At 45.1% G+C, this 15,366-nt stretch overlaps 1 protein-coding gene across 5 annotated transcripts in view; it reads right to left on the reverse strand.

The window, feature by feature from the left end:
• The window catches only part of map4l (microtubule associated protein 4 like), a 37,276-nt gene extending 23,727 nt beyond the window's left edge, over positions 1 to 13,549 (reverse strand). For all 5 annotated transcript variants that reach the window (XM_028976479.1, XM_028976478.1, XM_028976477.1 and 2 more), the window contains exons 1-4: positions 13,448 to 13,549; positions 7,792 to 7,967; positions 1,873 to 1,959; positions 1,608 to 1,790 (exon numbers count right to left, since the gene is read on the reverse strand). In XM_028976479.1, coding sequence (XP_028832312.1) covers positions 1,608 to 1,790; positions 1,873 to 1,959; positions 7,792 to 7,963 — 442 coding nt within the window. In that variant the 5' untranslated portion in view covers positions 7,964 to 7,967; positions 13,448 to 13,549. The remainder of the gene's footprint in view (positions 1 to 1,607; positions 1,791 to 1,872; positions 1,960 to 7,791; positions 7,968 to 13,447) is intronic.
• Positions 13,550 to 15,366: the final 1,817 nt, after the last annotated feature.

Raw genomic sequence — 15,366 nt, forward strand, 5'->3', positions numbered from 1 at the left:
CCACCATTAAAAAAGCAAATCTGCATCTACGCACCGGGACAGCTGACCTTGGTTGCCTCACGGAACACGGCTAGCTAAAAAAAACAAGGCTTTTAAATGCCCCTCCCTCATCACAATGAATGCAAAAAGCTTCTAAAAATAGCTGAAGATAATCTACCATATTGCATAATTGCATACGGTGAGAAAATAACCAGCGTGCGATAAATCAATGGAGAGATGAGCCCGGATGTCCCGGCTAGTGTTTGCTCTGTAAACAAAATCAGACAAATTTGTGTGTTTTACAGTACGAACAGTAGCCGCCTAGTGGACGAAACTCGGAGAGAGAAGGCGTGTAAGACTGCGCCTTAGCAAATGGACTGATGTAGAACTGACGACAATGACAGGTCCATGAGGGACAGGGACAAACAATGTACATCGAGACAGGGAAAGAGGGGTGGGGGTCATGTGACATGAGACTGGAAACATTTGAAACAGACAGGGTGCACACCAGAACACATAAATATATAACATTGTATGCAATACATTAAAACATGGATTTATATATATAAGCAAGTACCATTTAGCAAGTACCATAAGTTTAATGGTGCAACCAGACTATTGTACTTTCTTTGTATTTATTATTTATAGCATTTAACCCTTACAGATTTGTTTAGATTTTTAATTTGATTTAATTTTTAATTGGATTCTCATTCGTTTACATCACAACTCACAGCATTTTAACAGGGCTGTGACCTCCATATTGTTCCTGATGTCTGATTTCCCAAAATCAGGTAAAAAGAGGTCAAAATAAATGGACTAACCTAAGCTAAAGCTGGGTATTTGCCTCTCAGCACTTCACGGAGCACTGGCCTATAAATAGCCTTCTGATCTATACCCTGGCCAAAAGTCATTATTCATCATCTATCAGTACTAAATGGCAGAAAAAACTCCAAAGCAGATGTCAGAATTCTGAATTTATGCAGTGAAAAATATCTCCAAATATGAATTCCAATTCTTTGAAAATTCTAAAAATATAAAATATATATTTTTTGAATTTTAATAGAATTAATTATAGAATTAATATTTTATATATAGTATTAGTATAATTATATATAGTAATATATTATAAATGCATATAATAAATATATGAACAAAACAATTTTGTACAGTGACAAATGGCTTATTCAGCAGTGTGTAGTAATTATGTTTGATGAAAATATATTACTAGTAATATTAGTATTAACAATAACAATATTTCATACAAAACATTTACATTTTACCCTTAACCTTCATGCCAACCATCAAACAAAATTCATCCTTCAGCAGGAATTTTTTTAAACACTGAAATAAGAAAAAGAAAAGTCGACTAAGCTCTGCCATGTGTGACATGCTGGAGTTTCTTGAACTTGACTGATGGTGGCCGAGCTCAGTCTGAACACAGTAGCCCTCTGGTGTGCAGTAGTGAGTACTACAGCCCTGACACAACATGCACTTCTGCGTGCGCCCCATGGCGTCTCTGGCCTTGTTTCTGGTGTATTTTTGCACTTTGCAAGGTGTGCAGAAAACATCTCACTGACTCTTACCTGTGGGAGCCTGTGGTCATGTGCTAATAGAGCTATGGATCTTACCTCCAGCGTTGTCCTTCATGGTGAGCGGGCCAGAGTCATTCGGTTTGCCAGACGTCTGGGCCGGTTTTGGCGGCTCGAAGCCAAACAAAGGCGAGGTCCTGAAGGGCTCGGCCATGGCGGGAGGCTTGGCTGACTGGAAGGGAGCCATCCCAGTGTTCATGCTCACTCCTGTCTGAGAGAAACCTGAAAAAAAAGAGGATTATTTCCGCCGATCATGCAGCATGGCGATGAGGCTCAACTGTGCCGACGCTGTTGCAGTACAAACCCATAAAAGAGTCCGCGCTGTTCTTCACAGTCGATCCCATCTGCTGGTGTCCCCACTGGTCAGGCATATCCATCACGGACCCTGTGCCTGGATGGATGGAAATATGTTGGTGTAAAAAAAGGTAAGTTAATATGCCAGTTAATAGCACCATATAGTAGCCTCATCTGCACCGGAGAACTGAAGAACATAGCATCTCTAGATTACACAGTAAAATTCACTTCTAGTGAGGGAACAGGGATTCTTGAAGCAGACAAGACCGTTTTTCTACATTTACTTCACATTATGTTTTCAAATACGTCAGTGCGATGAGAGTTAAAGCCACGTTCACACGGACTGAATGTTTTTCTGCTCATTAGAGCAGAAATGAGCAGTGGTGGCCTAGCGGTTAAGGAAGCGGCCCCGTAATTTGAAGGTTGCCGGTTCGAATCCCGATCCACCACTAAGCAAAGCACCGTCCCCACACACTGCTCCCCGGGCGCCTGTCATGGCTGCCCACTGCTCACCATGGATTAAATGCAGAGGACACATTTCGTTGTGTCACCGTGTGCTGTTCTGCAGTGTTTCACAATGACAATTGTGTCCATAATAAAAGTGTCCACACGTGCGTTCAGCGCCAGCGCTCAGTTGGCTGCACGTTAGGATGACATCAAATAAATGCTGCATGCAACGTTTTACTGGTGTCAATTTCTGCCAAGTGATGCAGCTACAAAGCGCAGCAAAATCGTGTTCAGAGGTCGTTCATTTCGAACATCCACGTGGACAAGGTCAGGCCGCCACAGTCCCTACCGGCACTACTTTTTAACTCGACTATACCGCCACCAGAAAATCCCCAAGCAAGGCCATTATGATAAAATCGATTATGTTCTGCACTGCATCGATGCAGAATCGTCCACGCAACTTCACTGCAGCAGCCAGGCTCATTGGTATGGAAGTGCGACCTCAACCGTAGTGACACCACTCCATCCAAACCTAATGCATAAATGAAAATGCACTATGCATCAGCTGTGACATCAGATTTGTGCCAGACTGGCCTCAACTACAGTATTCTTTGCCAGTGGTGGAGGGTAAGGGTAATGTTTGGGGTAACTGTCCCCCCACGAATGGATGATAGGACGGGAGAGGCCGCGAGCCCGTTACCATGGTTACACAATCAAATGGGGCGGTCTGACAGCCCCTGCAGCGTTGCCCTTTCGCTCCATCTGTGTCAGAACTGACACGAAACGAGATATCTGTAGCCGATATCGTTCTACACCATGACACCTCGGGGTTTTTGAAAACCAGCTGGATGCAGTTGTGCACTGAGCGGCATATTCGCGTACAGAAGACCTCGGCAGCTGCGTCGCTTTACTGAAGCAGAGGCCAGAGAACGGTCACATGTCCAGAGGCGACATGTGGCCAAAGGGAACAACGCGCTGTTTATTTCCTCTGTCCGCCCCCTGTTTTTTTTTTGGTCTGACCTTGTGCAAAGTGACACAAAAAATAAGAAACCATACAATTTCTTCAAAACCTGGCGGGCAGATGTGAATGTGGATACTGAAGCTTGGGATGGTCATTTGTCATAATTCAGTATCACTTTCACAATATATTGTATGCATATATTTCACAATATGCAGCATTTTGACTTGGCAAGTCGCAGTCCCCTGGCAGGCTGCAGCAGATGGCTGAATGTTAAAAAATATGATGAATCCGTATCACAATCCACGCTCACGGGTGGTCTTTTTCATGCACCCATGCAGTTGAGTGAGCGTCAATTTCAAGCCACATTTCTTAAAATGTACACTTTCCTGGCATGCTGGCAAGTTTAAGAACATGCATGGGCACCCTGACTAGGTTGCAGTTATGCAGCCCCATACACAACAAACCGCAATGTACCTTTTTATCAGAACCTACATTAGCCTTCTTTTGGATGTTCTTGAATGTTCATCAGTGAGTCTTTGTCGTCACCGGTTCATCCTTAAGACTGCTTTTGCATAGTTCTCCCACAAGAACTACAGGTTTGGAGATGCTATCACCCAGCCATCATAATTTGGTCTTTGTCAGGCACTCAAATCCTTACACTTGGCCATTTTATTTTTACTTCTAGTGCATTTCATTGTAAATGTAAATTCAAATTCACATACATTTGTCACATACACAGTCATACACGGAATGATATGCAGTGAACTGCTACAGACCACAGTATTACAAATATTGCAAGTAACAATGAACCAATAAGCAAATATTGCAAACATAACCAAATATTTACATTTACATTTACAGCATTTACCAGATGCCCTTATCCAGAGCGACTTACAATCAGTAGTTACAGGGACAGTCTCCCTAGAGCAACTTAGGGTTAAGTGTCTTGCTCAGGGACACAATGGTAGTAAGTGGGATTCGATCCCGGGTCTTCTGGTTCATAGGCGAGTGTGTTACCCACTGGGCTACTACCACCCTACACTTTTTATTACACTTTTTTATTACAAATATTACACTTTTATGTCTTCAACCTAAAACATAAAATATGTGAAACAGGTAGGGTGAAGGTGTGCAAATGGGATTCAAATAATTCCACCTGCGTCCATAACAGCAACTATATTGTTGACATCTGTTGTCATGGCGACTGGTCTATGTAGTCTATACTGCATTTACCGCATTACTATGGTCTGCATACCGTAGAAGAGTGTTCTCGAAAACAGTCCCAAAAAGAGATGACAGTGACCCAACCCTTGATTTGCATATCTCCTTCAGGTTCCAATGGACAGTGTCCCAGAAACATTTACATAATCTGAAGAGAACAAAAAAAAAAAAAACCCATCACACCCACACACTCCATCACACACTGACAGCATGAAGGATTAAGACGGCTGTGTGTGTGTGTGTGTGTGTGTGTGTGTTGGCACTTTGGGAGCCTGAAGGTGCTGGATGTGTTTACGCCTCGTGTAGCATGCACAGCATTGCCGTGTTCTCTCCCAGTGTCAGCACGGCACCATCTAGCCTGGAGCACAGCGACAGCCACCGCACCATCAGAAGCTGCAACCCCTGAACCCCGAACTACAGATAAATCAGACATGTAACAGCAACAAAAAAACCAAGTTAAAGAACTCTATAGAGGACCCAGAGGGCAGCCTGGGTAAAGATGGCAATGTCCCATCTGAACCCAAAGAAGCATCAGCAATTGCATAATGCTACATTGGGAGAAAAAGCTCCGGAGAGGTTCGGGGCACTGATGACACTCAGACCGACCCTCAGAAAGTTCCAGAAAACAGGGAGGGAAAGTCGATGTGGGTGCAATATGAGGTCCCGTCAGGCCCGGCAGGCGCAGACAGAGCCACTCTTTCACGGTTCCCTTCCGACACCGCGGCGCTTTCATAACCTGAGGAACGTCTGCAGCCCTTTCAAACGATGGTTCAGGGAGCGCACTATAGCCTCAAACATTTTCAATGGGTGAAAAAACCTACTAAGAAAAGCATCGGGCTCCATGGGTGTGGCAGATGTAATGGTGCGTGCGAGTCAGAAACAAGCCAGACAATTCGTTTTTTGAGGTTTACTGAAGTATTGATGAACAATGACAAGACAGGATTGGTGATTATTGCAGATTATTGCAGTATGGTTGTGTGTCTAGTTATAAACAGTGAATCAGAAGCCAATACAACACCTGTATGTCTAGATAAATGCATCCTGACTGTTTCTGTTGTCATGGAGTACCTGCTATGTGGTATATATTTACATTATTTATCAGACGCCCTTATCCAGAACGACATACAACCAGTAGTTACAGGGACAGTCCTCCCCCTGGAGACACTCAGGGTTAAGTGTCTTGCTCAGGGACACAATGGTAGTAAGTGGGATTTGAACCTGGGTCTTCTGGTTCATAGGCGAGTGTGTTACCCACTAGGCTACTACCACCCTGGTATATTGTATTAAACCCCTGTTTATGTACTTGAAGTCGTGCAATTGCACCTTCACTGCCCTGTAAATTTCTCCAAATATCATCTCTACACTTTACATATGCAAATCGATTCTTGCTAAGCAGTTTCCTTAAACACATACTGCAAAGCCACAAATGGTGACTATAATAAAAATGCTTTTTCAGTGGATCCTACAGGCACCATGGCATTCAGGGCTGCACTACTTTGTTAATGTTGGAAGTGCTTCCAGGCTAAAACCGCCTCCTCTCTCGTTGGACTCTGCTCTCATAGGTTAAATATTAACCACATATTTGACGTATGCAGACATTTTTAATGTCAGTGGAAGAGCAGAGATCCAACTGACACAGCAAAGATGTTGGCAACCTGCTGCTAATTTTACCATGCAGCGCACATCAGTGGTGGCCTAGCGGTTAAGGAAGCGGCCCCGTAATCAGAAGGTTGCCGCTTCGAATCATGATCTGCCAAGGTGCCACTGAGGTGCCACTGAGCAAAGCGCCGTCCCCATACACTGCTCCCCGAGCACCTGTCATGGCCGCCCACTGCTCACTCAGGATGATGGTTAAATGCAGAGGACAAATTTCACTGTGTGCACCGTGTGCTGTGCTGCTTTGTATCACATGTGACAATCACTTCACTTTACTTTACTAAATCATCAGCAGGTGGATGACTACATGTTCTGAAATTTAACACACACATACAGCATGCACAACTTAACATGCTGTCACCATTTCATTAAAAACCCTACACCCCCAACTATATGTTCACTGCATAAATTATGATACTTTTCAGAAGTTGGACATTTCTCTGAGCAATCCTAATAAGTATTAAAATTAATTAAAATTCTCAAATGATTAAAATAAGTAATACTTTAATAATTTGACAAACTGTAAGCCATAATCAAACAAAAAACAATCCACTTCACATATACTGAATATATTATATTATACGTATACTGAATTAGCTTTTTCTACAATATAATTTTTTAACCTACATTAATATATATAGCACATTCATACAAAAAACCCTTTTTAAATACACAGATCCTTCAAAAAAACACTGATCACACTTGAACAAACTGCCGAATAATAATAATTTAAATTAAAATACCAAAAAACACAACATGCAATAATGTTAAACAATTAACAAAAAAGATGAACACAGAATTTCTGCAATAGAAAACAGAAGCATGAATTGGCTCATTTTTTTCACAGCTAAATACACTAATGTGGACGCAGCAAAATAAAGAAAATCAGATCATAACTGGACCTTCTTTAATTAGGTGTCATTTGTACAATTGTACAACAAGCTGCAAAAAGCACAAGTGAAGCGAGAGCAGACAGTGGCAGGAATTTGTCTAATCACTTGTGTTCATTCTGTGGTATATAATCAGTTTCCCATCATTTTCTCCCCATTACCTAAATGAGTGACTAATGCATCAGTGAGAAACTGAGTGAAGATCGTGTTAGAGGTTTCCTGGTGCGAATCGCCCATCTGAACTGCCCAAGCATGAGGAGTTACCGCCGCCAAATTTAGCCACGAGTCAGGGACTCGGGTGTGAAAATCTGCCCACGTAACACAACACACACTTATCGTTGAGTGTGAGCACGGGTGACATGCAGCAGTGGGATTTTTCTGGAAAGGCTTCCGGTCCTGTACGGTCCTCTGCCGTACAGGACCGTATCCATAGCGACTTACAATCAGTAGTTACAGGGACAGTCCCCCCCTGGAGGAACTCAGGGTTAAGTGTCTTGCTCAGGGACACAATGGTAGTAAGTGGGGTTTGAACCTGGGTCTTCTGGTTCGTAGGCGAGTGTGTTACCCACTAGGCTACTATCACCCTGGACTCGGACTCATAACAACAGGAACATGGCTGGAATTATGACAGCAGTGTTGCAAAGTCACACGGAGCATGACTGTAGAGCAAGCTGTGAGTAAAATCTGTTCACCAGCCAAAGCCATTCCTCTCCACATTTATAAGCCCTTTTAGAACACTATTACTACAGCTCACCTTCTTTCTTCCCATCCAGCAGGGGGCGATAGTCAGACTTGCTGACAGTCTCTCCGACTTTGTCATCGTAGCTTTCAGCCTGCAGGCTGGCCACAAAATCCCTCTTCAGCATGCTCTCAGAACTCAACGGGGGCTTCCCGTCTGTGAGGGCATCACGCAAGCTCAGGTCCATGTTCCTGCACAGAGAGGAAGGGGAATTAAGCAAACATACATTTGATCCACTACATTTGATTATTGAATTTAGATGAACAAGCTTTTATATAACCGTTACGTCCTTTGGGCCCTAGAATGGTTTGGGGTGCTCTGTGTTTGTGCGTGTTCCCTTTTAGGCTGTCTGCTGGGCGGAGATTGGGAGTATGGTTCCCACCGATGGTACTACTTTAGGACCATTTCAAGCACCAGTCGGGGCTCATTGTTGTGGAGCCGGAGGAAGAGGAAGCGAGAGGAGATTTTTGGAGTGTTGTAGAATTGTAGAGTTGGAGATAAGCCTTTGTTGTGTGTTAGAGTGGTTAGTGTTGTTAGTTGTGGCTTTGTTGTGTATCTGTAGAGTCTCTCCTTTCGTGGTGTGTTGTCCTCCTGTGGATTGTTGTGTAGTTGTTGTATATAGCACTTTAGGTTGGGTTATTCACATAAAAACATATGATATGATAAAGTTGATGGAAAAAGGTTTTAGCCTACATTGCCTACATTGAAAACACATACAAAACCCACATCCCTTCTGTCCCATGGTGTGTTTGTAACAGAGGGGTAGTAGCCAAGCGGTTATCACACTCATCTATGACCACAAAGTCACAGGTTCAAATCCCACTTACTGCAGTAGGAGTGGTGGCCTCGTGGGTAAGAAAGTGGATCAGAAGGTTGCCAAAAGTACCATACCCACACACTGCTCACCAAGGGTTACGGGTTAAAAGCATTGTGTGCACCATGTGCTGTGCTTGCTGTGTATCGCAATGACAATCACTTCACTTCTTACTTCCACCATTGTGTCCCTCAGCAAAGCACGTAACCAAACACTGTCCATGTAACAATTGTTGGATAAGGGTGTCTGGTAAATGCCATAAATGTTAATGTAAAAGAGGGTAAAATTAGTGTTACAGTGAGAGAGTTAATGGGCCAGACAGAGACCCTCCTCAGGGACTAAAGGGCTACAGACACACACCTAATGTGGTGCAATAAAGATCTTCATGTGTGGCAGCAGGTGTCACCGTCTCTCCCACCCTCCCAGAGAGAGTGTCCTACCCCTCGCAGTGCAGCTGAGACCACACACACACACACACACACACACACACACACACAAAAAAAACTAAGGATCATTAATGCTGAATGAGATTAACATTTGATACAAAATAAGCACAGCATTGGGCAGCCATGAAAGGCACCCGAGGAGCAGTGTGTTCAGGATTTGAACCTGCAACCTTTCTTACCCGCTAGCCCACTGCCCCAGAACTGATCTGAACTGCAGCCAATCCGGTAGCACCAGGCCAATGATGTCTACAACCTAATCTAAATGTATCCTGTGTGCAGCATGCAGATGTAATACCAAATACACTACTCACAATAAGTTTGGGATATTGTGAGAGACTTAGTGGATGTCATACATACGGTGTTTGTTTCACATTTTTGGGATGGGGGGCAACTGTATTGGGGTGATAGACACACCTCATTTAGTGTTTTCCATGTAATGGTCTCATTGTGTACAGGTGGGTGTTTATATTGGGGACAATACCAAGAGACAAGCTTTCTCAATGTGGCACCAATTTCAACATTCTGTGGGTATAAAAAGCTGGTATTGTCTGTAAACAATTCCAAATTCATCATTCAAACAGCCATGAACACACGATGTCACATTACGGACAAGCAGCGCTACTGAAATTGTCAATTTTTTTTATTTGGGGCTATCCCTGGTATTGTCTAAATTTTTGGGGTAATAAATATTAAACTAATGAAAATGGTGTTTCTTCTCATACATTATTAGTAATATCAAAGGGAACTTTTACTTATTTCATTAAAATTAAAAGGAAAATAGGAAAATAATTAATGTAAATAACAATATCCCTAACTGAGTGCCACTGATGTGCCACTGAGCTAAGCACCAAATTTCACTGTGTGCACCGTGTTCTGTGCTGCTGTGTATCACATGTGACAATCACTTCACTTATTGTGAGTAGTATATTCACTTTAGCACACCCTACTACATAATAAATAGGGTTTGGTTGTAGTCTAGTGGGTAACACACTCGCCTATGAACCAAGAGACTTCAGGAACCAGGTTCAAACCCCACTTACTACCATCGTGTCCCTGAGCAAGACACTTAACCCTCAGTGTCTCCAGGGGGGACTGTCCCTGTAACTACTGATTGTAAGTCGCTCTGGATCAGGGTGTCTGGTAAATGCCGTACATGTAAATGTAAATATGTGAACATAATACAACATGACAATCACCAATTACACCAAACCTCCCTTATGAAACCACAAACAACAAAAATAATAACAAATTGTAAAAATTACATTATAGCATCCTGTATAGCTTAATAAAGGCCAATTTATGGCCCATTTAATATTAACAGACACAAAAACTGTCTCTCTGTTCTTCTCCTTCAGCCGTTCATCCCTCTCCTCCTCCACACAACAAGTGTCCATTGTCCTGCATAAACACAACACTAAACAATACACACATACACACACACACACACACACACACAAGGTCATCTTCAGATTACTGGGTGCAAGGTTGAGGGCACAGTGGCCTTGTTTCTCATGAAGAGAACTGTGTTTCATTGTTTTGCGGACGGCAGCCCTGACGTACAGCGGGACGGAGCAGATTAGGACAATGACGGGCACTATGCTGTCCTCGTTCTAATCCCAGAAGCAGAGTTTGTTTTTTCGGGGCGGCGAGTTTCTGACCGAACTCCGAGCACCCGTCGCAGCTTTAACAGGCCCTGTGCGGAGAGGGAAGGGGCGTTTTATCATTATCGCTAAGTCTTGGGATTTAAATATAAACCCTTTGCTGTCCCAGACCCCGTCAATGTCAAACAGCATCAATCCCCGCCTAAACCAACCCCCCCTGCCCCCCCATAACCCCACTGCACAAACATCCCCCGCCCACCCCCCAGCAAGGCAGATAGTGGGGCAATACGAGATACGAGCCGCCAGAGCCTCGGACAGAGATTAGTCTCTCAGAGATCAAACAATCCCCGTCCACATGTCCAAACCCAGCCCATCACGGCATCACACACACACACAAAAAGCATCTACTGTAGTCGACTGTACGGCATTACACACTGGAGAACTGCGTGATTGAGGCCAGGAGCTTAAAGGGGGGGCATCCCGTCCATTCCACCACTGTGCTTTCAGGCCAATTTTCGAACAATTTTGACCAACCGTACACTTAACAGTGGTCATATATAAAATCTGACCCGTAATCTTATTCATTTAATGAATTTCTTTGTATGATTTTTTATTTGTATGATTTCTTTATATGATGAGAACGGAAACATGACCTCCGAAAATGAACTCCAGTATTTCAGCGGAAACTAGACCTGCATGCCAACCAAATGTTATAGTTAAAGTGAAGTGATTGTCACATGTGATACACAGCAGCACAGCACACGGTGCACACAGTGAAATGTGTCCTCTGCATTTAACCCATCACCCTGAGTGAGCAGTGGGCAGCCATGATGGGCAGCAGTGTGTGGGGACGGTGCTTTGCTCAGTGGCTCCTCAGTGGCACCTTGGCGGATCGGGATTCAAACCGGCAACCTTCTGATTACGGGGCCGCTTCCTTAACCGCTAGGTCACCACTGCCCCGTTCAATTTAAACATTTTTTAAGTGTTCAACATTGATTGCGGATAACAAATTTATAATATATCTCCAAAAGAATACCAATATATATTACAGTGGTGCCATCCTTCCTGTTTCCTGGAATTTCTCACTAATAGTGTAGAGGCAAAAAGTAATAAGCTTCCAAAAAACACAAAGTAAAGGTAAAGAGTGTCCCATGACGTACGTCTGGTAGAACAAATCTTCCTCTCGGCACCCCGGCGTCGTCCAGTCAGCGGTTTACACCGGTAAGCACAGCACGCGTCTGGCCCTCTGCTGAGAGCGACCAGCTCTCATCGATCAGGAACGGCTTGAGACTCTTCACGCCCGACATCAGCAGCACCGTTAGTGTGCGGGCAAACAACAACGAGTCTGAAACGGGCGGGGCAAGGCGGAAAACGAATAATAAAAAGGCACTGGTCTTTTTTTTTTATATTTCAGATGCAATTCCGCAAATCCCTCCTCCCCTTGACATCCTTTTAAGCTTGAAATGTGTAGAGGCCACCGCTTGTTCTGCGAAGGTGCTGGAAACATCAAGCATTTCTGAATGAATGCACATGGGGCGTGGGCGGGGCCACTGGGTCAATGCATTCCAGCGCAGAGCGAAATCCGCCCAGCACCTCTTCATGCTGCAATTGGCTGTCGGGCGGCAAGCCCTCCTGCACACTCAGCAACTTCAGCACCAAGACCCGCCGGTGGCCAGCACAATGGCCACCGGCCCTGCTTTCAATTGCTGAGAGTCACAGAACTTTTGCTGGCAGCGACACTTCAGTCGGGTCACTGAAGAAGAGAGGAGGGAGGCCGTCGGCCCCGATTACGATCACGGACGCTCGCCCGGAACGCGGCAGATCTCGTATGACAGGACGCCACGCATCATAACAGAGCGCCAGACACCGGAGTGACACGCTGCCAATGCAGCAGACCGGCGTGAAGCACACCGCGCCAGACACTTTCCCCTTCCCACAAACATATGGTGTCAGGGTGGGTTTACTTCAAAACCAGGGACCCCCTCCCCGCCAAACAAATGCCCCAATTATCCACTGAGGGTTCGCTCATGTTCTCACTTCATACTGGATCAAGAACCACTCATCTTCACCAGCACAAATCACGTGACCGCTTTCAATTCTGCAGGTCATTCTAACATTTTAACCAAGGGCCTAAAATGGGCTTCAGAAATGCGTTTCCACCTCTGGCCCAACCAGAGACTCCCTCCCTCCATCCATCCATCCATCCATCCATCCTTACGCCTCTCTGCATCAGTCTCACTCCGAACCGATTTTTTTTTTTTTTTTTACATTTAGATTTATATTAAGCTGGAGAGGCACCCGTACCCCCGCATCGGCGGCGCTCAGACAACAATGAGCGCCCTAATCCGTCGCCGGGTACGCACTCCAGCCATTGTCTCTTGCGCAAAAAGCGCACGCCTCGCCGGCGACGTCCGGGCCCCGCGCGGGGCCCACAAGCCGCCGTTCCACTCCACGGCCGCACGATGCCGGGCGAAGCGGCGTGAAAGTTACGTAAGGATGAGGAGGACGGCGGCGACGTTCGCGCCGCGCTGCGCAGCGCTGCGTCGGGCGCCGCGCTTGAACTGCTGCAGGCAGCGCGTCAACAAAGAGCCGCGTCGTCGGCGCGCCGCGTTCCGAGGAGACACGCAAATAAAAAAAAATAAAAAAAAACCCGCATGACGCCCACAGGACGCACGCAAACAACCAATTTCGCCCGTTTCATCATTCAAGCACGTCACGAAAAACGCAACGTTTTATTTTACACGCTTCCTGTACAAAAGGATGTTGCAGGTGTCACTCGTTCATTTATTTAGCTCTCGTTGACCACTCACCCGTTCCTGTCTTTTTATAATCAGTTGGCTGTCGCCGATGTCGCCGCACGGAATCAGATCCGCCCTCCCGTGCGCCTGAATGACCGCAGGACAACGGTCCCGCCCACCTTCAGAACTCAGCCAATCAGAGAGCAGACGTGCCACGGATTCGACCTCTTTTAGCCAATCGCAGGGCGGCAGACGTTTCCGACGGCCGGGCACCTCGGGCCTCCGCGGCGCTCCGGAGTCCGGTGATGGACAGTCCCGGCGCTCAATAAACGGAGGTCGGAGCGGACGAGGGACCCAATCAGGCGCGGCGGGGGAGGCCTGAAGATTATTTCATATTCGTGTGTGGTAAATGCTTTCTCTCTGAGGCCTGGGTAGGGTTAAGTAAGACCAGCCAGGTGAAATAAGTTACTCATTGCCTGGGCTAGGCCTCCATTGGAACAAGTCAGGTTCACCCTTTGGAATGTTCTCTGACACACGCTGCCTCCGGAAAGCCACCAGCATTATCACACGCTGTGGGGGGCAGTGGTGGCCTAGCGGTTAAGGAAGCGGGCCCGTAATCAGAAGGTTGCCGGTTCGATTCCTGATCTGCCAAGGTGCCACTGAGGTGCCACTGAACAAAGCACCGTCCCCACAGCACCGTGTGCTGTGATGCTGTGTAGCACAAGTGACAATCACTTCACACTTTACACTCTTCAAAAAGGCCAGACTGTGCAACAGCTTCCTTCCACTGGATGTCAGACACCTGAACACTCAGGGGATGGACTGACACACGCACACACACACCATCTCTTCTGTGTTTACATGGTGATACTATTGCACTGTTCCATTTTGCACAGCAGCATCTTTGCACTGCTTTTACTTGCCAACATTACTTACTTGGCACTCATTTAGCGTCTTCTTCGTTGTCGGCATGTTTTTTTTTTTGTCTCAAATGTTACTCTTGCACTGCCTCTGTCCCCTGTTTGCACCTTATGTCGCCCGGTTTTGTCGATGTCGCACATGTTCACTTTATATCAGTGTGTAACGTTGTTTAAATGTTACATGTAGCACCAGGATCCGGGGAAACGTTCTTTTGTTTCAGAGTGTGCCATCTAACGCCTATGTATGACAATAAAGCTCAACTTGAACTTGAACTCTGACACAACTGCTTGGAATCTTTGTTGTAGAATTATATCACATTATCTATATTTTGTCTATTATAATTGACCAAGGACCATGTAGAGAATAGAGCTGTAGTCAGTATAGTGGTATCAGTTTGCATCAAGTGAAACTGGGTGGATTCAGAATGCCTGGGGGGCATTTTCTGGGGACCGGGATTCCGAGAAGAGTGACTAATTTTAGTGATTTCCCTCATTTCCATTACAGCCACTATCAATTATTAAAAATTCATAACAGCAAGACTCACATTTTATCCCAAGAGATTAAGAAACACATAATGGGAATATTAAGATTTCTAATGTACTTGATGAATTGAACTTTTATTTATCAGTTCAGACTTCACAAGTCTGGACAGGGTTTTGTCTCACGAATAGCTAAGTTCCTTTGTGAGTTGCATCTTGAGGGCTGGATCTGTATAATTTATGACCTTTAGCAGGGACGTCTGCAGTTGCCATTTTCATTTCCATCAGATCTCACATGAAGGTGTGCACCAGTCATAACATTATAACCACTTAGAGGTGAAGAATTATCATTTTATATAGGCACCTGGCAGTGGATGAGACATGGATGATAAGTAGGTGACAACTTTATGTCTAAAGATAATTCCTCTAATATCTCTTGTGGATAATTCCTGGTCTGCAGAGGTCAAAATCTGGTTGTGGTACTTTGTTCAGAGGTCCCTCCGTGGCATAGTGGCACCTTCTGGATTCAAACCTTCCAACCTGCCGCTAGGCCACCACTGACCCAGAATATCGCTGGTTCTGATAGCACAT

This window comes from Denticeps clupeoides, chromosome 4 (assembly GCF_900700375.1).
Source record: "Denticeps clupeoides chromosome 4, fDenClu1.1, whole genome shotgun sequence".
NCBI classification, from domain to species: Eukaryota; Metazoa; Chordata; class Actinopteri; order Clupeiformes; family Denticipitidae; genus Denticeps; species Denticeps clupeoides.